The 23,228-nt window shown below is 38.6% G+C and overlaps 1 protein-coding gene across 1 annotated transcript; it reads right to left on the bottom strand.

Annotated features, from left to right (window-relative positions):
• Positions 1 to 106: 106 nt before the first annotated feature.
• Positions 107 to 15,830, bottom strand: pitrm1 (pitrilysin metallopeptidase 1). The gene is made up of 27 exons (XM_084913506.1): positions 15,618 to 15,830; positions 12,286 to 12,391; positions 11,894 to 12,000; positions 11,636 to 11,787; positions 11,151 to 11,265; positions 10,029 to 10,125; positions 9,276 to 9,436; positions 8,979 to 9,105; positions 8,696 to 8,784; positions 8,240 to 8,368; positions 7,918 to 8,031; positions 7,291 to 7,387; positions 6,856 to 6,990; positions 5,341 to 5,479; positions 5,084 to 5,200; positions 4,864 to 4,993; positions 4,212 to 4,332; positions 3,803 to 3,879; positions 3,549 to 3,714; positions 2,319 to 2,419; positions 2,078 to 2,198; positions 1,918 to 1,968; positions 1,652 to 1,764; positions 1,355 to 1,477; positions 1,078 to 1,223; positions 604 to 706; positions 107 to 493 (listed from the first exon to the last, which is right to left on the bottom strand). The coding sequence occupies exons 1-27, from the start codon at positions 15,662 to 15,664 to the stop codon at positions 400 to 402; spliced, it is 3,078 nt and encodes a 1,025-aa protein (XP_084769632.1). The 5' UTR covers positions 15,665 to 15,830; the 3' UTR covers positions 107 to 399.
• Between the last annotated feature and the right edge of the window lie 7,398 nt (positions 15,831 to 23,228).

The following is a 23,228-nucleotide window of genomic DNA, read 5'->3' as shown; positions in this document are numbered from 1 at the left end:
TTGCTGTGCGGCAACAGTGCTAACCACCGTGCTGCCCACTGCCTACTGTTTAAAGTATTTGAGCCCAGGCAGAAATATTACACAAATATCTTAAAAACTGGACCAATTAAGTCAATATTTGGGGAAACTAATTTCTTTCCCCCATGAATAAAGTGTTTTAATGACTCACCAATGACAGATTTTGTATTCCAATGTCATGATGCAGCATTTAATTCTAATATGTACATAACAGAATATGAATAGGCAGTCATACAAATATTTCAAATGGCAGACACTGATTAGGTAACTTTCTTCCTCTTTCTTTTGTGCGGTTCAGCTTTCTTTTTGCCACCATTTAAAACATTTCTGAGATAACACTTGTTCTTTGGATGACCACTTTGAAAATATCTACTGACAGTCCTATTTTATAATCCACGAAGGATCTTTTTTAATAACGTCATTCTCCGGGCCCAGAATGGCAACGCCACACGTCTTCTGACCAGCACTGAGGTACCTGCAGAAAAAAAACGAGGGATTATTTTGTGGGCATAAGAAAGCTCTACTTGTTGTAAATCAACAGCAGCATCTTGACAAATTGCATTTTGCAGGATTGGTCAGTTTTACCTTTCAGCCACATCCACTAGGTTTTTATGGTCAACAGCAAAGAGTCTTTGTCTGTGACTCTGCTTCATCTCGTCCGTGACCCCACTGAGGAACTGACCCATGCCTGCACCAAAGACAGAGTCACAAGCTTTACATCAGAACATAAAGAATGCTGAAATTACAGCTTCAGCTAAGGGATCCATTCGCTCTATAAATTCGACTCTATATTATTACTTCAAGTCTAAAATGATGCAAAATAGTTAAAGATGGGGGAAGGTAGCATGTGCACCACACTGGCTGTGAGAGTCTGAATGCAAAGTTCTGTACAGATGCATAAACACACACAAAATTTACTCTATTATGAAACCTTTTTGAATATTTACAGATTCGTTATCATGCAAGGACAGAATGTGTTAAAATCCTTTAAATGTTTGATGTAAACTGATCCAGGCAGCTGCTTTCAGGGAACCTCTCATCACTCAGATGGCACCTCACCTTTGTCTGCAGGGGCCACAGGTGAGTCCACCGCTGAGAAGACTGACAGTTTGGCTTCGTCGATGTCTTGCTGGGTGAACTTTCCTGACTTTGCCCACTCGATACCGTTACCAAAAGCAGATAATGTCTGCACTGTGTTTGGATCCCTTGGACACAGAAGAGACAACACATGAGGTCAAAACTCTCCGAAATTCTTATCATAGTTTAAACTTTCAATGTTTCCTGCCTTCCTTCCCTATTGATACAGAGTAAACCTTTGTATTGAACTTCTACCCACCTGTAAGAGTAAAAGGTGAACAGGCCTCCTCCTATCTTGGCCCCGCCTCCATAAGCTCCGCCTTTCTCACGGATCTCTCCATGAAGAAATTTTGCTGTCATCATCCTGGCTAAGATGCACAAACTAATGAACGAGTAAAGAGAAAGTGTTTACTGCATGCAGTTATTACAAATGCATAACTGAGAAAAAAAATGCAACACATTTTCAGTAAAATTAAGTAAAAGAACACACTAAAGCCGCCATAAACTGTGTTACAGTTATTTACCTGCTGCTAGCAGGATGTAATGATGTCGTTACCTGGCATAGTCCTTGTGGGAGAAGGGCACTGCGCGAATACTCTCACTGACAAAGTTGACAGGGAAAGGCATCTGAAAGAAAGTCTTCATTGGACATGGATGGAAGGTTGGCTCCTGAAAAATGTAAAACCGCAAATTAATTTAATTCTAAATCAGAAATGGATTACTTATTGAATTATGAAGATGTTAATTGTAACAAAACAATTCTTCAAAAATTGATCAGTGGATTAAGAAAGAAATAAAGAAAAATGTAACAATTGAACCTACTGATATTAGTTTTCTTCGTGGGCCATTGTCATCCAGAGGGTTTATCGGCTTCTGCAATAAACACAAAGATTTTTTTTTTTTTTTTTTTTTTAAATTGGATTGATCAGAACAATGAATGAATTCATTTACACATTTTTTTTTTTTTCCTGTTCAACTTCACCTCAATAATATTTGGTCTGACAGGTTTGCGTTCCTTTCTGTTCTTAGCCACATCCTTTATAAAACCCTCCAAGTGTGCTGCTGCATCAGATACTTTCTCTGGAGTTGAGTTGATTGCACATCTATATGGACACATTTAAAATAAGAAGCGTTGAGTGCCTGATATTTCACTATTTTATAGTTCACTAATTACAGTGAAATAAAGATAAAGTCTACATATAGCAGGTGTATTATAGACCCACCTCATGTTGTTTGGGTTGAAAAGGTGTATTTTGAGCCTGGGTAACGTTCGGATGATTTGGCTGAGGTCTGCCATCGCAGCTGTTCTCTTCATAAACGTAACCTGTTGTTAGAAGATGAAGTATTGGTTCCAAAGTATTGACACCATCACATCTCTACCCTTTGTTGCAGAAATTGAAAGTAACATGAATAGTGATTTTAAACATACAGTACATTTTCTTTGACACATGACACTATTGGATGGAGTTTGGAGCCAGGCCCGGGGAGCGTGCCTGAGGGCGAGCGCCTAGTTGCTGGGACTTAGTTCATGAGGCCTGGGCCCGAAAATGCATGGCTTGGTGTTGAACCAGTCTCCTGGAGAGTGGCTTGAATCTGTCTGAGTCTGGAGTTGCCCTTGGTGAGAGGCGGTAAGCTGGGGTGGGTATCTAAGTATCCCCTCAGCTTGCTGCCAATATGTTGGGGTTTTTTCTGGTGGATGAGAGGATTTGTTCCTGGCGCCTTCAAGACAGGAAATAGGTCCTGACTGTCATCTGTAGTCCACAGGCTGATGATTGCCTGAACATGGTCCATTGCACTGAGCTGCAGCTGCAAGGTGGTTGGTGCCTCTGGTTGTGGTAACCCCCGAACCAGATGGTGGACACCTGAGGTGGAGGGAACCATTAGGCTGAAGAAGGAATCCTATCTGGCTTTGTTAGCCCGTGGGACTTTGGAGGCAGTACTTAGTAAGTACTTAGTGATGTGGACACAGTACCGGTCAGTCGAGGTGAAGAGAGCTGAACATAAAAGCAAAGCTCTTAATTTACTGGTTGATCTACATCCCTACACTCACCTATGGTCACGCGCTTTGGCTAATATCCAAAAGAGCAAGATTGCAAATACAAGCGGCAGACATGAACTTTCTCCGAAGGGTGACTCGGACTATAGCCAATACACTTCCACATTGAAAGGAGCCAGTTGAGGTGGTTCCCTGAGTCAGATGCCTCAACCACCTATGTCCCACTGGGACACACTGGTGAAATATCTCTCAGCTGGCCTGGGGACACCTTGGTGTTCCCCCGGACATGCTGGAAGAGGTGTCCGGGGAGAGGGAGGTCTGAGGTTCTCTGCCTAGGCTGCTACCTCCACAACCCGGCCCCGGATAATTAGAAGAAAATATAAAACAAACAAAGCAGCTTTGTGGATAGCTGGGTTTTTCTGAAAGGTTAAGCCTTTATTAAAATGTACAAAGATACCTGTTCCATCCCACCAAAAGTCTCCTGGAGGTCTCCAGCTGGAGTGAGGTGACGACCCGCCCGAGTCATAGCATACAGGTGACCTGAGTATGCGATACTATTGGCCAACTCCTGTGCTGACTGCATCACCAGGACCCTCAGGCGCTCCTCGTCATCAAAGTGAGGACTAAACGACAAAATAAGACCCATTAACTGACAGTTCTATCTGTTGGTGTCGCTAGCAGTGGAAAATGTAAATAGCTGGGAGGAGTTACCTGTTGAATATGTCGCTCCACAACTGAAACATGTGAGGAAGATTCCTCTCCAAGCACGAAGAAGATAAGAGGATACCCTGAAACAGAAGGTAGAGATCCAGATGTTCAACCACAGCAAGGAAGTGCTAAGAGCTCACTGAAGTGTCTTTAGAGATAAAGTCTTGGTCTAAAGTTTAATTCTATCCTTATTTATTTGATTTATTTATTTGAATTATTTGATTATTTATTATTATTTTTCATTTGTTATTTCTTTTCAGAGAGGCCAACAGATTCAGTTCATGCCACTGTGCACTGTGTAAAAACACAAGGAATCAAGCTGAAAGCTACTGTCTGTTTTGCATTTTGCACACAGAAATGATCACAGATAGAAAGGTGTTATTGGCTTAAAACACACTTAGCTGGCACTGACCTGCTCATATGTATCCAGCTCGTTGCAGTCAGTGATGACCTGAGTGGAAACAGACATGCCCCCTGTCCTCAGCTCCATCTGCTGGGCCTGCTGCCTATAGTCCAGAGCTCCACAGCCCATCCTAATTAAACAGACAAACATATGCAGACACACAAACAGACATTTGAAAAATCTTTAATACTCCATTGTGCAATCCATTTGGCATTGCATCACAGTCTGATAATTTTTTTCAACAACCTAATCTTTTTTTATGTTTTCCACTGTGATTACGCCACAGCACACTTATCTTATTAAGGTCCCAAAAGACTGTGTTCACATGAGTCAACACCAAATATTAACAGGCAAACCAGAAAACCCAGAAGAGATTACCAGCTCAGTGCTAAACTGGTTTTAAAATAAGATTTGAAAATAAAATAAATATTCAAAGCTGAAAAAAAATTCAAAGATCAGCTTCAGTCTGTAGTATTAATCAGCACAAACTAATCCAGCAAACTTGATAAGTATTTCATTTGGAAATATTTAAAAGTATTTAAAGAATGATGTTTCAGCAGGAAGAGACATTTACCAGTACTCCTGAGCGCTAATCCTTGCTAGTAAGCACCGCATTTCAGATTCATCTTGTTCTGGTCTTGCAGACCAACAGGTTACTCACTTGGTAATAACACTGCAGAAGAGCGGGACGAAAACCCTGAGGTCCTCTGGAAGGGTGTTGAGATTACACAAAGCTCTGAAGTACACCAAACCATTGGTGGGCTGCTCACAGTACTGGACCGGAACGCCTCCTATGAAGAATGAGAAAGTGCTCTATATACAGTTTATATAAGACAACAGTTTTCATCACACGCTCTTTGTAAATCAGCGTAGACTCACACCTGCAGTGCTTATTTGAACAGGAGTGATGGGTGTTGTTGGCTCGATGTCGGACACTTTGAGTGCTGGCAGGCAGGAGACATCCTGGGTTTGACTCTGAGCAGCCAGCAGCTCCAGACCTTTCCGAGAAGAAAAATCACATTATACTAACATCTACTGAATGCAGACCTGTCTTAATATACAATGCTTCAGGTCAGTAATATTCAGTTTAACAGATTACACCCACGAGTGATCAATCTTCTGGCTGTTCAAATGTTACCTTTCTCATAGATCTGCTTTCTGTCGCTGTCAGACAGAACCTCGATCTTCTTCTGAAGTTTCTCCTCCTCAGCTTTGGCCTGTTTCTCCAGGTAGGACTCCTCTGGGCTCATTGACAGAGTCAGTCGGTGTGTGTTCTCCTAAAGGCCAGTCAATGACAATTAATCCGAGGTGGCATCCTTTGTTAGCAAATACCTGCTCTGCACTATCCTTGTTAAAACATTTATTTATTTATTTATGTTATATGTTTTTTCATTTGTTTCACGAAAGGACTCAGGAAATGTTTTTTGATACTACAACATAAGAAATAAACTGTCAACTAGGGATGGGTACTGGTATCCGGTGCCATGATGGCACCGGTTCTGACATAAACGGTAGTAACCAGACCGAAAAGCAGCGCACATTTCGGTGCTTTTTTTTCCTGAGCTGTGATACACTTTAGATTCTAGCCAATCATTTTACGTTTCCGAGGATAGTAGGCGGGTCCAGGTACGTACGTTCTTTTAGAGCAGAGCTACAGATTAAAAATGCCCAAGGAGGACCGGTCAAATGTATGGCTGTACTTCACAGCAAAATATGCAAACTCAGCAGCCTGCAACAAGTGCTTTAAGCTGATACTGTGATACTGTCAAAGGAGGTAACACCTCAAATCCGATGAAACACCTGGCGACGCATAGCGTTTTTTTTAAAAGCCGAGAAATGTGCCGTATTTGATAGCTTGCTGCGAGACCTCACACCGTGCACATCTACTGCGGGTGGGTTGCCAGTTATCGGACCAGGAGCAACATCCCCCAAAAACCCGAAGAATAGAGTCCTGGCCCGTAGCCCTGCCAGTGTAGCAGAAATGATGACGGATGATGATGGCAGCAGCAGCCGTTCTTCTCTGCGTGAGTAGCTTAATGTTGTTCGTGTGTAATTTACGTTGAGTAGGCTCACCACGTTATTACATTAATGCATGTAAGGTGAACTAGCAAACACAGTCATAGTTACATGCGGCTGTCTTCTTGTTTGATGGCAGATACTCCCTTCACCCTGACCAAAAAGGCTAAAATGACCAAAGAAAAAGTGGAAAACAGTTAAACATGAGAGGTTTTTGGATAAAGTTTGTGTTTTTTCCATTGTTTAAGCACTGCTTCCAGCCAAGAGTGATACCATATATGCCCCATAGCTGCAGAAAAGGCTAACATTGTTATCTTTTTACAAAAAAAACAGCTGAACATGAGAGGTTTTTGGACAAAGTTGGTGTTCTCCATTCTTTACGCACCGGTTTGAGCACCGTTTAAGCACCGGCACCGTTTCAAAAGTACCAGTTTGGCACCGGTATCGGATAAAACCTAAACGATACCCATCCCTACTGTCAACTATGAAAAAAAGAATTTCATTATACTCTCAGCCTGTAACTGTGCAATTTATCTTCCCAACAATGTTAAATAGTAAAGCCCTGAACCTGTAAGTAACATAATTTAATGAAGACATACAAACAAAAAATATTTCAAACACTTTGTGCTTAAATCACCTTAAAGTATTGCCTGACTTTCTCCTGGAGAAAGCGAGGGTTTTCCTTCAGGGCTTGTCTGAACTTGGCAACACTGTCGCTGATTCGCAGCAGCTCCACCGGGTCCCCATCATGGTTCCACGATGAAGCTATGTACTAATAACGTAAGATGAATAAAGGTTTTGGTGAGGAATTTACTAGGATTATTTACACCTTATAACATATAAAACTCTTAAACACTGTACCAAAGACAGCCTCCCAAAAAATAACAACAGTTAAATTCACATTCTTGATTTGTACAGATATTAAACAAAAAAACAGGGGAAACAAACATTCAATGTGAGGTTTTATGCAAAATGAACACACACACTAATAAAAACAGCACTGCAAAGCCATACTTGGACGTAGGCGGTATGTAACAAAATAAAGGTCACAGATAAACAACAGTAAACTCACCGAGGCCAGAGACAGGCCGAAGTTTGTGGTCTGATGTTTAATCTGGATCTCAAGCTTATGGATAAGAGCCTCAATCCTTCTCTCCTCAAAGCCATTCCTTTGTTAAATGACAAGTGTGAAAATTATTCTTTGGCTTCATCCTTCCTTCCTGTTTTAGCTTTTTTCAACAATTAAATCTTAAGTCGTACATGCTTTAAACCCTACAGTAAAGATCCTGCTGTATTCTGTCGCTCACTCTGTGCAGAGAAAGTAAAAGTCCTGAGGCATAAATGTTACAGAAATATTGGTTTTTCAGTAAATACAACAAGTCTGTCATATTTTGTAAATTGTAACTTATAAGTGGCAAAGCTGTGCCTCCTCTCACTGCTCACCAATGGAACTAAATGCTTAACCAATTTGTGAACACTCAAAAAACAAAACAAAACAAAAACATTAGAAAGTCAGATGACTTTTATTTTGCCCAGTAAAAAATTGACAGATTTTCCAGCATACAATGTTTTATTTGTTTTCCTACATTTTTTAAATCTGCTACATAAAGTGCAAGATAACAGTTGCTGTATAGGCTTTAGTTTGTTACGCCAAAGAAGGAAAGTTTGACAAGAGAGCAGACTTGATCAGGGAACTTACTCTATAATTTTATCGATGGTTTGGCTGATGATCTGCTTCACCCTCTCTATATCCTCCTCATCAACTCCCTGCAATCCGATACTGAACGACGCCTCTTTGGTGCTGCCATCATATCTGCAGGATGCAACACTTGTATCAATACTCCACAAGTACATGCAGGTTATGGATGCTTAATTGGAATTCTTGCGTAACAAGTGGTAAGAGAATTTGTGAAGAGTAAGTAGGTATACAGACCCAAACTGTATGCATCAGTTATTAAACTTCCAACAAAACTGGTGAAATTAAAGGTTTGATGTGGATGTTAGAACGCCTGCACACATACCCAATAACAGAAGAGAAGTCTGTTCCCAGTTTGGGTTCGATGAGAGATTTGTAGAAGGGAGAGTTTGGCCCAGAGATCATCAGAGAAGACAGCAGGCTGAGAGTGAGTCCTTCAAATGCATCAGTGATGCTAAAGAGAGAAACAACAATAAGAAAAAACACCCATTTTTACTGTCAGGAACACTATGGGAGAGTCAATGTTGAAACTTTAACAGGAACTTTCCTTAATGTGTGAAGCACTGTGTCACAGTGGGTTCTTATGGGTTAAAATGGCTCTTGAAAAATTATCTACAAAAAGGACTATATAAAACAACCTAATTGAAGTTTAAAAAAAAGAAAGAAAAGAAAAGATCAACTCTAAAAGAGGAAGAAGTATGTGGGGTTACATCTCATGTTGAACTGATTTTTAGCAGATATCTCTACAGGACACAGCAGGAAATAAATGATATAATCTTACTCTCCCAGCAGATAGCTCACACACACTGTGTTCTGCTTGTTTGGATCTGGAGCCAGAGGATCAGGACTGCAAGTCACATGGTCCTCTTTCTGGGAGAAAAACAAATATTCACAAATCAAATATTCAACTAACTTTGGTAGCAACTAAAAGCATTCTTTGAAATGATAAAAGAAACAGAACTTTGTTTATCTGATTCAAGGCAAAATTAGCACTGAACATGTGTAAGAGAAGTAGATTATCACTCCAACACACTGCAGCAGAGACAGGCTTAATGTGAGCTTACAGGACTGGTCCAGCGTGGCTGAGAAGGAACTTCTGTTTTCGGGTCGATGCAGGCAAACTTGGACAAAGCTTCTTCTTGAATCTGCTTCAGATGAGGTTCTAAAGGCAAATCTCCATAAGTGAAGAACCTAGATGTAAGAAAACATTTAAAAACATAAAAATCTCATTTGTTTATAGGGCAAGATATTCTAATGTTCCCAGTTCACATTTATTTGACAAAATAACCCCAAAACGCTTCAACCATAATTAGTCATAATCTTAAAGTAACTCTGGATGATTTATGCATGTGCCTATTTACCTTGCGTTGCTGGGATGGTAGTGTGTGGCATGGAATTGTTTAAGTTGCTCCCATGTAAGGTCAGGAATGGCCAGAGGTTCTCCCCCTGACACCACAGAGTAGGTATGGTCAGGATACAGTTTGTTCTGGAGGTGCTGGGCATACAGACGCTCATTGTCTGACTGCAAGTACACACAGCAAGAAACATTATTCTAAACTAAATATTTATTACAAACATTTTCTGTTTTTATAAATGAAAAAGCTTAAAGTTGGTTTGCAGCAGGCACTCTGTTAATTTTGAACAAAGTCATACTTCTTACTCTTTTTTTTTTTTGAGTCCACACACAGACACAGTGTAACCCTGTCTCCAGTGTTTTCTTATCATCCACCATCTTATCAGTTCAAGGCTAAACACTGTTTATTTACACAGTTAAAGTGCCAGAGTGACAATTTTTATTAGACAAAGAAAAAAAGGAGTGCTGTTCAGAAGAATTTATTACTTTCCTGCTTTTTTTTTTTTTTTTTTTTTTTTAAAGTTATGCAGTCTTTAAAGGCTTCTGTAAGTGTGAAAAGAAAGAAAAAAAGTCATATGAAAGTAAAGTATTTCTCTTAAGTATGAAAAATTAAGTTGAAAAAAAAAAAAAAAAAAAAGTTGTTTGCTTTGCATTTGATGGAGAGTTTGTATCTGAGAAGTACCCGAGGTTGGGAAAAAAGAGCATTTATGAAAATATTATATTCTATACATTTAGAAGCTTTGTGGCTGTGTCAACTTACAAAAGCTCCCTTCATTTCATTAAACACCACTCCTTTAAACACTAGAGGGGAGTTGTTATCTGTGGGGTCTTCATTCTCCAGCCTCCAGCCTTCCTGCCTGGAAAATAAACCACAGACAATCAGATCAGACAGCCAGGCTTTCTTAGCTGGCTCAACAAAAAACCTAAAACCCCAGTCGGTGATAACAGGTATTATATTGGTGGTTATTGGTTTTATCTTTGAAGCTGGGCTTTCTGCTTCTGCCTGTGCTCACATAAAAACTAGGGTTTCATGAGACATAGGACTGAACAAAATGATCACTGAGTGACACCAAGTTCAACCAGAAAGGTGATGATGATGATGATGATGATAACTGGTAATTAAAAATCTATAATGAACCAAGAACCAGTAAAATGTAACCTTGTTGTAAAGAGAATAAGAGATTACTGCTGCAGAGGTTTCATCACATAGAGCGACAAAATTAAGATTTTAAATTTAACACTGAGTGAAGTCGTGCTGCTGTTTTATTTCTCAGGTGTCGACAGCACAAAAGAAATCTGAAACTTTAAACTGAATACATTTAAACATCAAAATTTACTGTCCCACAGTCTAAAAAAGGAGCTGCCCAAATCACTTCAGTTTGTCTTCAGATCAAACAATGTCTCATACAGTTTGCCCTTCTTTAACTTCTTTAAGTGATTTTTGTACGGTACACTTTATCAGCTTGTACATATGAAACATATTGTCCAAGCACAGACTCTACATTGTACCTAAAACATGCTGTAAATAAAAGAATTGTTGAAAACATGGCACTTCTGGACGACTTCAAACTAAAACTTGCTGATTCATGCTGATTTAGCCAGATAAATAACGCCACTTTACTGACACAGAAACCTCAGACTTTAATAGCTTAATGAGGCCGATTCACTTTAATCTAACTTTGTAGTTCACCCCTCAGCTATCTTCATTTCATCAGAGAGAACAGATCGGACACACAATCTATACTTCTCATCACTGAAGTGCCACAATAACGGCATCATATCTGAAAATCAAACTTGTTTACTGTTTTGCACTTGATTTCAGTACAAACTTAATTGCAGTTACACTCGTAAATGTAAATACGTAACGATGATTTAAACTCACCAGAAATCCTGCTCTCGTAAACAAGGAAAAAAAACTGCATCCAGATACACCGATAGAAGATTCTGGAAGTCCTTCCCATTTTGGGTTGAGAACGGATACATGGTGTAGTCACTGGCTGTTTATGAATAATGGGAAAGGTCTCATCAGAAATGTGAGAAATAACCAACAATCATTTAGAATACCTTTCATTTTCTTTTGAAGCTGAATGATAAAATAATGACTGGTTTTTGATTAAATAACCACTTAGCTTGCACTTCTGAGAATGAACTTTATTTAGTGCATGGAAACACTCATTGTTATTACTTAAGGCAATAAGTAAATATAAAAAACATAAATAACATAAATTAAGAATAAATATAACAAATCCAAATGTAAACACATTACTGTGCAAGAATTTACATGACTAATGAACAAGCTTTCACAGCTTTTCTCTGGTGGACTTGGAGGTCACACAGTCAATTGAAGTCCAACTTATGCTTCCATACCTGTGAATGCATTCATGAAGGTGGACAGCGACCTATTCAGCATCTTGAAGAAGGGGTCTCTGCAGGGATATTTCTCAGATCCACACAGCACTGTATGCTCCAGGATGTGTGGTACCCCTGTGCTATCCATGGGGGTCGTCCTGAACTGGACACTAAGCGAGAGAGACTTTAAGTATTTTTAAAAGGCTAGATTGTTTTTATATAGTTTTGTTGTGACTTGAGCAAAACAAACAAACAAAAAAGCCCCACAACGCTAACCTGAAGAGGTTGTTGGAGTCATCCCGTCCTGCATGCAGATACTGAGCTCCAGTTTTATCGTGCGTCAGCTTCACTGCTGTGAGAAACAGGTCAGGGATCGCTACAACCTGGGAAGGAACAGAATTAGTAGCTTTGATCACAAATGGTTTGAGAGCAGGTTCATAAAGGATCAAAGCTCACAGCAAGATAAATGGAAGTTCAGTCAACAATAAAAGAAATGTCACAACAGATCTTTCACATTTTAATAAGTAAATGACTCATTTACCTGTAGAGAACAGTTCCACATTTTTGAAACACGTCTTAAAATATTTTACAAGCTAACCCCACATAACTTAGTTATACTGCATCAATGTCACCTAACAGAGTCAAGCCAAAATGTAAAGTGTTCCTACTTCTTTGACGGTAAAGCCGTGGATCTTCTGCCCCGGTTGGTACTGAAGGGCTCTCTCTCTTGCTGAAGTGCTCTTCAGCCTCCATGTGTGCTGCTGTCCATTGAAACTTAAAGAAAAAAAGGAGTGCAAAGTTTAGTAGGTATTTTTTTTTTTTACAAAGAATATAAAATATATCATACAAAATAATCATAACACATAATTTAATAATGGTTATTGTGGTTTACAGTAGATGCCAAAGTTTCAGTTATGATGTTCCTCTGAAAATGTTGAGGTTAAAGGACTGGACTGAAAGCCAATCATAAACAAGCCAATGCCCAAAGAAAAACTTTTAATGACTGTCAGAAAGCCTGGAGAACTACTGCTCAAGAAACATTCAAAATGCCAAGAAGGTATAGCTACTTGGAAGGAAACTATAGGCAAGGCAAGGCAAGTTTATTTGTATAGCACAATTCAACAACAAGGTGATTCAAAGTGCTTTACAGAGACATTAGAAACAAAAACAAATAAAAAGCATGATTTAAAATTGATTAAAACAAGCAAGCAAACAAACAAACAAACAAACAAACAAACCAGTATATAAAATCAAAACAGATAAAATCAGAACAGTAGTAGAATCAGTAGTTAAATGTAAGTTTTGAAATTTAAGCTTAAAAGTGTGGATTTGGTGCTTTATTCAAATGCAGCTGAGAATAGGTGAGTCTTCAACCTGGATTTAAATAAACTGAGTGTTTCAGCTGATCTGAGGCTTTCTGGGAGTTTGTTCCAGATATAAGGAGCATAAAAGCTGAATGCAGCTTCTCCGTGTCTGGTTCTGACTCTGGGAACTGATAAAAGACCGGATCCAGATGACCTGAGGGATCTGGAAGGTTCATACTGGGTCAGGAGGTCACTGATGTATTTTGGTCCTAAACCATTCAGAGCTTTATAGACCAGCATCAGAACTTTAAAGTCTATCCTCTGACGGACAGGCAGCCAGTGTAAAGACCTCAGAGCTGGACTGATGTGGTCCACTTTTTTGGTCTTAGTGAGGACTCGAGCAGCAGAGTTCTGAATGAGCTGTAGTTGTCTGACTGATTTTTTAGGTAGACCTGTAAAGATGCTGTTACAGTAATCAAGCCTACTAAAGATGAATGCATGGACTAGTTTTTCCAGGTCCTGTTGAGACATCAGATCTTTTATCCTTGAAATATTCTTGAGGTGATAGTAAGCTGATTTTGTTATTGTCTTAATGTGTTTTTCTAAGTTTAGGTCTGCATCCATCACTACACCCAAGTTTCTCGCCTGGTTTGTGGTTTTTAGATGTATAGATTGAAGTTCTCTGGTAACCTGTAATCGTTTTTCTTTGGCGCCAAAGACTATTACCTCAGTTTTGTTTTTGTTTAGCTGGAGAAAATTGTGGCACAACCAGTCATTAATTTCCTCGATGCATTTACCAAGAGCCTGTACAGGGCCTTGGTCTCCTGGTGACATTGTGATATATATTTGTGTGTCATCTGCATAGCTATGATAGTTTATTTTGTTGTTCTTTATAATCTGTGCCAGTGGGAGCATGTAAATGTTAAACAGAAGGGGTCCCAAGATGGAACCTTGGGGAACTCCACATGTGATACTTGTCTGCTCAGATGTGAAGTTACCTATTGATACAAAGTATTTCTTGTTTTCTAAGTATGTTTTGAACCAGTTTAGTACAGTTCCTGAAAGACCTGTCCAGTTCTCCAGTCGTTTGAGTAATATGTTGTGGTCAACTGTATCAAATGCTGCACTGAGATCCAGTAAAACTAAGACTGACATTTTTCCACTGTCTGTATTCAGACATATGTCATTGAACACTTTGGTCAGAGCAGTTTCAGTGCTGTGGTTCTGTCTAAAACCTGACTGGAAGGCATCATAGCAGTTATTCCGTTTTAAGAAGTAATTGAGCTGTTGAGAAACTGCTTTTTCAATGATCTTACTTAAAAATGGGAGATTTGAGATCGGCCTGTAGTTGTTCATTTGTGTCTTGTCAAGATTGTCCTTTTTCAGTATAGGTTTTATTACAGCAGTTTTTAGTGATTCTGGAAACACACCTGATATTAAAGAAAAGTTGACGATCTGTAACAGGTCTGACTCCAAAGTCTTTGAGACCTTTTTGAAAAAACGTGTTGGCAGGACATCTAAACAGCAAGAGGAGGAGTTCAGTTGACCTAAGATGTCCTCCAGGTCTTTGCTGTTAATAGGGTGAAACTGTTTCATGGTGTTTAAACAGTTTTTCGGTGGACACAGTACATATTCTGGATCTTCTGTTGATGTACCAATTGCTTGTCTAATCTTTTGGATTTTTTCTGTGAAGAATTTGGCAAAGTCATTGCAGGCCATGGTCGAATGAAGTTCAGCTGCCACTGACACAGGAGGGTTTGTTAGCCTGTCAACTGTAGAAAATAAGACCCGAGCATTAAGGCTGTTTTTAGTGATGATGTCAGAGAAGTAGGACCTTCTTGCACTCCTCAGTTGTAAATTATAATTGTGAAGTTTCTCTTTATAGATGTCATAATGAACCGGGAGGTTTGTTTTTCTCCATCTGCGCTCAGCTTTCCTACACTCTCTTTTTTCATTTTTCACTAGTGTGGAGTTTCTCCATGGAGACTTTTTCCTTCCAGGGATAACCTTCACCTTAATGGGAGCAATAGTGTCCATTACATTTAACATGTTAGCATTGAAGCTATTGACGAGCTCATTGACTGACCCTCTGGACAGGTCAGGTGTTAATGGGAAGACCTGGTTAAAAAAATCGCACTACTGTGTTCAGTTATACACCGTTTTGTGATATAAAGAAAAGCGGGATGACTCAAGACTTCTGAGCACTATTGCACTTTTTGAGACTTTTTGACCATATCCACCATTTCTTTTCAGACATGCCCACCCAGGTAAGAAGTCTAGTAAGACAATTTCCATTTGGGACCACAGGCAAATACTAATCACAACAAATCTCAGAATGACTTGAAATGGTACAACACCTGTGCAGGCTCATAGAAAGCCTTTATCAAACCCTAAATTAGCTATCGTTACCCGTCACTGGAACAAAAATGCAGACATTTAACCTCTACTACAGCTCCTAAAGCAATAATAACTGATTACTGGCTACAAACAGTAACGCTAACTCTGAAGCCATAGGTTCTCATCATTGATTGCATCAGCTTTTTCATCAGTCTTGTTTCTACTATTGTATATAAAGTAACAATATTTGAACTACACATCAAGGTTAACACTGTCTTTCTGTCTAGACAGAGTCGACAAAGCACACACACAAAATTCCCTAATTAACCGTTAGCTTCAGGACGTCTTGGAAAACTCACCTTAAGTATCGAAGTTTCTGGAACACTGACTTCGTCTGTCGAAACATTGTTACTAAATTAAGTTACTACCCCTACCCTTAAAGTGCCCAGTTTTAAACTTACACACACTCCTACGGGTTAATTGTCATTATTTGACTGAGCATCCTGTGCCGTCTGCTACCTCACATGCCGTGTGTAGCGCTGCCGTTGACGTTGAATGGGAACGTACACGTAAAAATGGCTGCGACGCCGGCGCGCGTCGCAGATCTGACAACAGTTTTCTGCTCGATTTCACCGATCCTACAGCACTGCAATTCTACAGTTACCGACTGAGCAGTTTTTACCACGCGGAAAGCTGAACATTCACCTCGAAGCGTCCCTGTTTGTGATTGGTCAAAGTTGAAGAAGAGGAGCTATAATTGGTTAAGCAATGTAAGGTCTCCGAAGTTACTAAACGGTGACTAGAGGTTTTTTTTTTGAAGGACATTTAAAAACGATCTAATTAGGGACTTTAATTTTGTTACAATTTGTAAAGAACAACAATCTAAATAACGTCATTCCGCTCTCTAAAAGTTTATTAAACTTTAAAAAACAAAACACAAATACAGTACAAATTTATATTTAATGCAGTTACAAACAACCTCCAGCAGATGTCAGTATAAGATCGCATTAATTTGACAAAAGATAATTCTCTTCGAGCACGTTTCTATTAGTTTTATTCCCCCCCCCCCCCCCCCCCCTTTTTTTTTTTTTGATGTAGCACTCATTTCAAAAAGGTAAACTGTGATTAAAAATGCAAATGTACAATTTTGCTTTCAAGCAGTGCATACACAATCTGACCCAATATTTATTTCAAACAATATTAATGTATATATTAAAACACAGTTTTTAAACCTATGTTGCTGTCATGTTTGCCATGAAATTGCAAAATGGTTTCACTGTAGGAGAAAGCTTGAACACGAATAGGCCTAAATAATCTCTGTTATGTTAATCTTTGTCAAAATAACGATTAAGTTACTTTATAGCAGACTATTAATCTTTTTTTTTCTTAAAAAAAAAGAATAAAAATCATCATGACAGTTGTGCGACTGATTAACGGTCTGTTGTGCCTTACAACTGTGTTAAAATTCCTTTCGATCATTGACATGCCAGAGAGTTTTTTGCACCTAAATCCAAGTCTGAGCTGGCTGCAGGATTAGAAATATTTCATCATCATGCTCTATCTGCTTTAGGTTCATTTAATTTTTTTCTAAATTAAAGAGTATTTCTTCTTCAGTAGTTTCACAGTAAAAAAAAAAAAAAGAACTGTAAAGTTGCCAGTGCTCTATAGCCTATATAAGTAGAGTGTACATATACTTGAAACTGTATTCTGGACTAAAGTTCTATCTCACTTTAGGTTCTTTGCAGACTCATGTAGATGCATACATTAATTTATTGATTTGTACTTTCTTGAGGAAAAAAATGGATACAGTGACACAGCACCCTTCTTCAAAACAGACTATCATATATGGGAATGTAAAGCAAACAATGCAACACAAAGTAATGTCACAAACTAAACCTTCGTTTTTGCTCACCCCTCACCATTTGGGACCCTGACGACAGTTGTTCAGTTTTTCTTTTCATTCCTATTCAAAATTGCACCAGGTACAATGTATGTTAAAAATGAAAAAAAGAAATGCGAGCCTCTGCATTAGATGCCCTAAAACGATGTGTTAGAAAGGTTATACAGGTGTGATATATTTATTAGAAACCTTGTAGTGATGCTGCAGAATCACAGTGGTATCCTATGGGATTAGAAAAGGTAGCTATTTCTCATTACACAGACTCCCCAGCTTCTTGTTTCTTCTATGCAAAAATCAATCTGCGTCTATTGGCAGCAACAGCCAACAGCCTTTTTTTCTTTTTTCCTTCTTTCTTTCGTTCTTTCTTTCTTTTGAATATCTTTTGAGGCACCCACGGTCATCTCTTGTGTTGCACTGACAGCATGTGGGAGATTTTCCAGCAGCATAAAGAGAAGGCCTTGGTAAGCAAGCAGGAGGGGCTTTTGAAAAAGCAGGAGCATCTTTCAGTGCGGTAGCTGGCTCCAGTCTGTTAGTGCCTGTTCATTATTACTAAAAAACACCAAAACAAACCTTGATCACACAAACAAGGGTTAAACAGGTAAACTACCGGGAAACAGGCAAAAACGATTACAAGAGAAGTAAAATGTAGCCATGAGGTAACATGATCTCAGTGAAGTTTAACAATGTTTTAAGAATTTGTAAAAGTGGACATGGTGTCAATGGGTCCAAAACATTTCTGTTTTTTTCTTTCAAATTTTGAATTAAAGTTTTTTTTTTTATGTTCAAACCATCAATCTTTAATCTACAGGAGAAGAAAAACATTTCGGCTGCATGCCTCTTGCCTTGTTAATTTGTTATGATCATGCTTACGCAAAGTTTTGAAGAAGGGCTAATGGAGGAGTGGATCAATCAAGCAGTCTATGAAAGAGAACTCAAGCAGCTTTTTATGTGTTTCTGATGCGATAACAAAAAAAAATGAAAATAAACTTACGCTCATATTTTGCAATGTGTTCTTATAAGGGATTTACTGTAGAAGAGCGGAAAAGTAGCAAACAAGTCTACAAAGTCACTTTTCATTTCATGGTGACTTTAAGGTCAACTGAAGGATTACATAGGCCTCTGTTAGCTTGAGCAAGCTCTATACCCCTACTCCTCTAAAAGCCCTTATTTAAATAAAGTAATAAATACATGCGGTCAAGCTATAAACACCAGGGTTTTGAAAGCATGGAAAGAAGATAGATTTGACAATATGGCACACAAACAACAATTCAGTTTCCAAAGCACACTTTAGGTAATGGAACAATCATATTTCTCTACACAGGATGAAATGTTGTCAGGAAAGTGAGTAGTATGTTGCTGCTGATGTGTTTTTTCCTCCATGTAATCCACAGGATTTTATAAATGTCTGGACTGGCCAGACGCAGGTTCATCCAGGCTTAGGCGACCCATCAGTGTCAAATAGAAAACAAAACCCTCAGCTTCTCATGCGCTTCCTTACTTCAGCCTTAGAGCTTTGTTTTCCAACAACATTTTCCTGTACATGAATGTTTCTTTTATTTCATAAACAACCTTCTACTCTCTGTTACGTTCACTATGAATATAGACAGTCCAGTCTGTATTGGGAAGGGTCTGGATTTCACTTGAACTTTGCTTTTTTCTTTTAAATATAGAAAAGATTTTTCCCTGTTTCAACATGACAACATCCTTCTGTGCAACAACAGCTCCATGTACTAATATCTGCTTCCACTTTGGTTGGAACTTAATTTTCCTGCACAGAGCTCTGATCTCTATCTGATCCAGCACGCTTGGTGTGAATTAAAATACTTGACTACTGTATGAGTCCTATCATACAAAATCACATAAAGGTAATTGCTGCTATAGAGGAAGATGAATGTTTTCTAAGGTTTCACAAAAACATGTCAATCACCACACACATGAGTTCTGCGTGAGTACGGAGCTGGCCATGTAATTTAATTCTCCGTGTACAGACGGAGGAAAAGTTAATGCAACTGTCTATAATCATAAACTGCACAACATCAAAGCCATTTCACGCATAAGCATGCACATATTTGTGGCCCGTGATATAAAATGAGTTTGACATCACTGCCCTGAACTGTATTTTACCTTTACATTAAATTAACCTGCAAATCTAAGTTGCTTTTTTAAAAACAATTTCTGTTTTGGAGGATAAGACAGCAGAAAACATGCATATAGAGATAATTACATTTTTAACATGGTGAGCATATTTAGTATATTGCATGTAGCATTTTACAAAAGATGTTCTTCTTCAAATTTTCAAATTTACAAGCATGCAAAGTGAAAAAAGAGAACAACTACTGCTATAAGCACTAAATATATACAAGCACCAGCAAATCAAGCTGCTATCATACAAGTGAAAGACCTATAGATGCAAAGTAATGCTCTGGCTAAGTATATATCAATAATAATCTAGCAGTCTTCTAACAACCTTCTACCACTGTATGCAAAGTAAATGTTGCTCATATCTACCAAAGAACTAGCATTAAAAACAAAAAAGCGGCTGAGACTGATGGGAATGTCTGATTGCTGACATCTGATAGCAGGTAAAATAGCTTAGTCTGGACCAAAATGTTCCAACCAAGAGCGATAAGCTGGGTTATCATTGTATAGTCATCTAAATTTTAATCTTGTTTTGGGATTAGGGGTTCTAATCACATTCTGTTCACATGATGCAGCAACCATTCGTGTGTGGTCACCATTCAGTTACCTGTCACGTCTGTTCTGGGGTTTATCATACCTGTACAGTTTTTTCACTCTTGTCATGAAGGCCAAATAAAGGTCAGGTATTTAATTCAGGTTTAATTATATAGCGCCAAACTACAATCACAGTTGCCTCAATGGGCTTTATATTCGATGGCACAAAACCTACATTATTCTGGAGAAAAGCCAAACAAACAACAACTTATGAGTAACAACTCTGTGACAGCGGGAAGGAAAAACTACCTTTTAACAGGAAGAAACCTCCAGGAGAACCACACTTAAGCAGGGGCAGCCAGCTGCAGTCTGAGAGCAAAGTGCTGTGTTGGGATAATGTGATACCATGATAATATGATACTTGGGATAATATGATAATACGATGGGGCCTGAGGATTCAAGAAGAGGGATTTTAAATTAAATTCTGGACTCAACAGGGAGCCCATGAATAGAAGTTAATACAAGATAAATACGATCTCTCTTTCTTGTCCCTATCGGTTCTTTTACTGCAGTGTTTTGGATTAACTGGAAGCTTTTTAGGGAACTTATAGAACAACCTTGTAATAATGAATTAAAGTAGTCCAGCCTAGAAGTAATAGATGCACAAACTTGTTTTTCAGCATCACTCTAACAGGATTTTTAGACAGATGCATATTGCACAGATGAAAAAAGACATGTTTGGTTAATGTGCACTCTGAAGGACACAATCCTGATCAAAATGACTCTTGATCACAGTGTTACTGGAGACCAAGTTAATGCCATCCATCTAGTTAGACACCATGTTTCTAAGATTTTTAAGACAAATATGACAGCCTCAGTTTTGCATGAAATGTAGGAAAGAAACTGAGATCTTTATGACTTATGTGTATTTTAAATAGTTGATTTGTGTAAGCAGTAAATTGTGTGATTCTTATATAGAACTACTCTCCTAGAGCACACAGTATCTTGCCAAAGGATATTTGGCATACCAGGGACCAAACCACAGATTGCACAGAACCCTGTGGAACTCCATGACTAACATTTGTGTGTAAAGAAGACCCCTCTTACCTTAATTGTAAACTGTCAGATAAATATCATTTAAACCATCCCAGCACATTTTTAAAAGCCCAATAGTGTTTTATAATCTTTGTGGTGAAACATTCAGTTAACTGTTTGAGAAAGACTCCTCCAAGAATTCTTGAAATGAGAAGGTTGAAGATTGGTCTAAGTAAAGAAGTGGTTTAATTACAGCCACCCTGAAAGCCTGTCGTACATATCCTGTTGAGAGAGAGATATTGATCATATTTGAAACTGCAGCATTAATTAATGGTAATACTTCATTGAACAGTCTTGTAGGAAAGGGGTCTACTAAACATGTTAATGATTTAGAGGAAGAAATCATTAAAGTTAGTTTGGAAAGATCCATAGGACAGAAAAAATCTAAATAAATATCAGCAGTTTTTAAAGTTGCTGTGCTTAATGATATGACTGTGGGATGACCAATCATTTTTAACTTTGATGGATAAAATTTTAATTTGCCAAAATAAATTATCGTGGGTTGTTTACTTTGAGCTCACCACATCTTTGGGAAGCTGAGCTTTCTCCTTCATTTCAGCTGTAAAACACTGTTGCACCAGGTAATACTGGTCCGGATGGGTGTATATGAAATAACCCACTATTTTAGAAAAATGGGAATGTGTAATTTTCACATACTGAACAATACCCAGCAATGCTTTTTGTCTCCCAGAAATTAAACTGATTTGGAATGAAGCCATTTCCGACTGCATAACAACACGTATTAAAGCACCGAATGATTTGATGCCAGGCGTCAGTGCATGTGCTGCTTCTGTAAAACACAGTGAGCCAGAAAAGAGCAACAATTTAAATGTTCAAACTGAACAAGCCTGCTGCCTCCTGGGATTTGTGTCCTCATTGCGGTTTCTCATGCAGGTGATGATATAGGATAAAAGGAGCAGATGTAAATTTTGTGTTAAAAGGTATCAAAATTGTTCGTGAAGAGTCTAATTAATACCTGCATGATTTGAAGTATTGACTTGCTCCCGGTCCCACAACGCTCTTTGCTTGGACACTGGCCGATCTTACAAGGCTTTGCTCTTTTTGCACTGAAATGTCAATTTCTCCCCAGACCTTTTCATTAGTGTACATTTTAGATGGATAGTTGGCCCTGGGTCTGCACTCCCATCCCATCCACTTTCCTCTTCACCTCTGGGGCCAATTAGGATGCTGGAGCTGAAAATAAATGAAACGTGGTGGCAAAACAGCATTTACTTCAAAACCTTGTGCTTAATTTGAAGATCTTTCTCTGATCTGAAGTTGAATTAGCGGGGTGATATTCCTTTTGATCTTGCAGGTTTTTGCATTTGCTGCCAACTTATTGAGCAGAGACTCTAGGGGAACAGGCAGCACTGAATGTGTGGATACATAAAGTGCATAGACAAATACACAAAGAAAGTGCATATATAGTGCAAACAGAGAGAAGTGCACAAATTGCTATAATCTCCACTCCCTTAACTACAGCCTACAAAGCCCAGTAACTAATGCTACTACGACTAATAATAATAATAATAAAACCTAAAGTTCCTATTTTAACATATGTTTAGGGCTTTATGAAGAGTGTAATAGAAGTTAAGGTGCTTTTATAAAAAAATATATTTTTAAGCTACTTTTGAAAGTGGTTTATATATGATATTCAAAAGACATTTTACCAGCTTATCTATATCCACTTTGACCTTGACCCGCAAGAGCTAAAAATGTCTTCGTATTTTGGATCTACAACGTAAATGTTTCTTTACTAGTGTCACGACCGCTGTCATAGTGTTGTCTAATATGCAAATCTGAGTGTGCAGGTGCCTCTCCGTGATTGGTGGATCCAGAGGACCGACTATAGGGATAGGCTAACTAGCTGGAAATTACTTATACAACGACGCGGCCATGGACTGGCATTCATTCATCCTCAACTCATCCCAACAAGTTTACCTTTGCAAACATGCCCAATACTGTTCATTATATACAGGAGTTTGTAGGGGTGGACTGCCTTTTTTGTATGATTATAGTTTTCTCCCGTTTTTCTTAGTTAGAGAGGTAAGTTGTTGTCATTTGGTTTGATTCTTTTCATTAGGTAAGTTTGGTAAATCCTCGAGATAGGCTCCTTTTGTTTGTTGTTTTTGCATTAAGTCCACCCCGAAGTTATAACCAGCTCCTTTTTAGTGTTAAATAACCTAATGAATTAACATATTGTAAATAAATCATTATCAAACTGTACCAAATGTGTGATATGGCGAGGATGGATCACACGTATGCTGTTGTCTGGCCACCCCTGGATGGGCCATAACACTAC

This window comes from Perissodus microlepis, chromosome 18 (assembly GCF_051167445.1).
Source record: "Perissodus microlepis isolate ML-2025 ecotype Zambia chromosome 18, ASM5116744v1, whole genome shotgun sequence".
NCBI lineage: Eukaryota > Metazoa > Chordata > Actinopteri > Cichliformes > Cichlidae > Perissodus > Perissodus microlepis.
Note: the sequence above shows the minus strand (reverse complement) of the source record. Positions and strands in the feature narration are given on the sequence as shown.

What these genes read in the sequence shown, in the direction of transcription:
- pitrm1 (XM_084913506.1), bottom strand. Translation starts at nt 15,664, where the DNA reads ATGTTTCGACAGACGAAGTCAGTGTTCCAGAAACTTCGATACTTAAG. An exon ending in CTTTTGGTGGGATGGAACAG is followed by an intron (nt 2,420 to 3,548) that starts GTATCTTTGTAC and finishes TTCTAACAACAG; the next exon opens with GTTACGTTTATGAAGAGAAC. An exon ending in CACGAAGAAAACTAATATCA is followed by an intron (nt 1,765 to 1,917) that starts GTAGGTTCAATT and finishes TACATTTTTCAG; the next exon opens with GAGCCAACCTTCCATCCATG.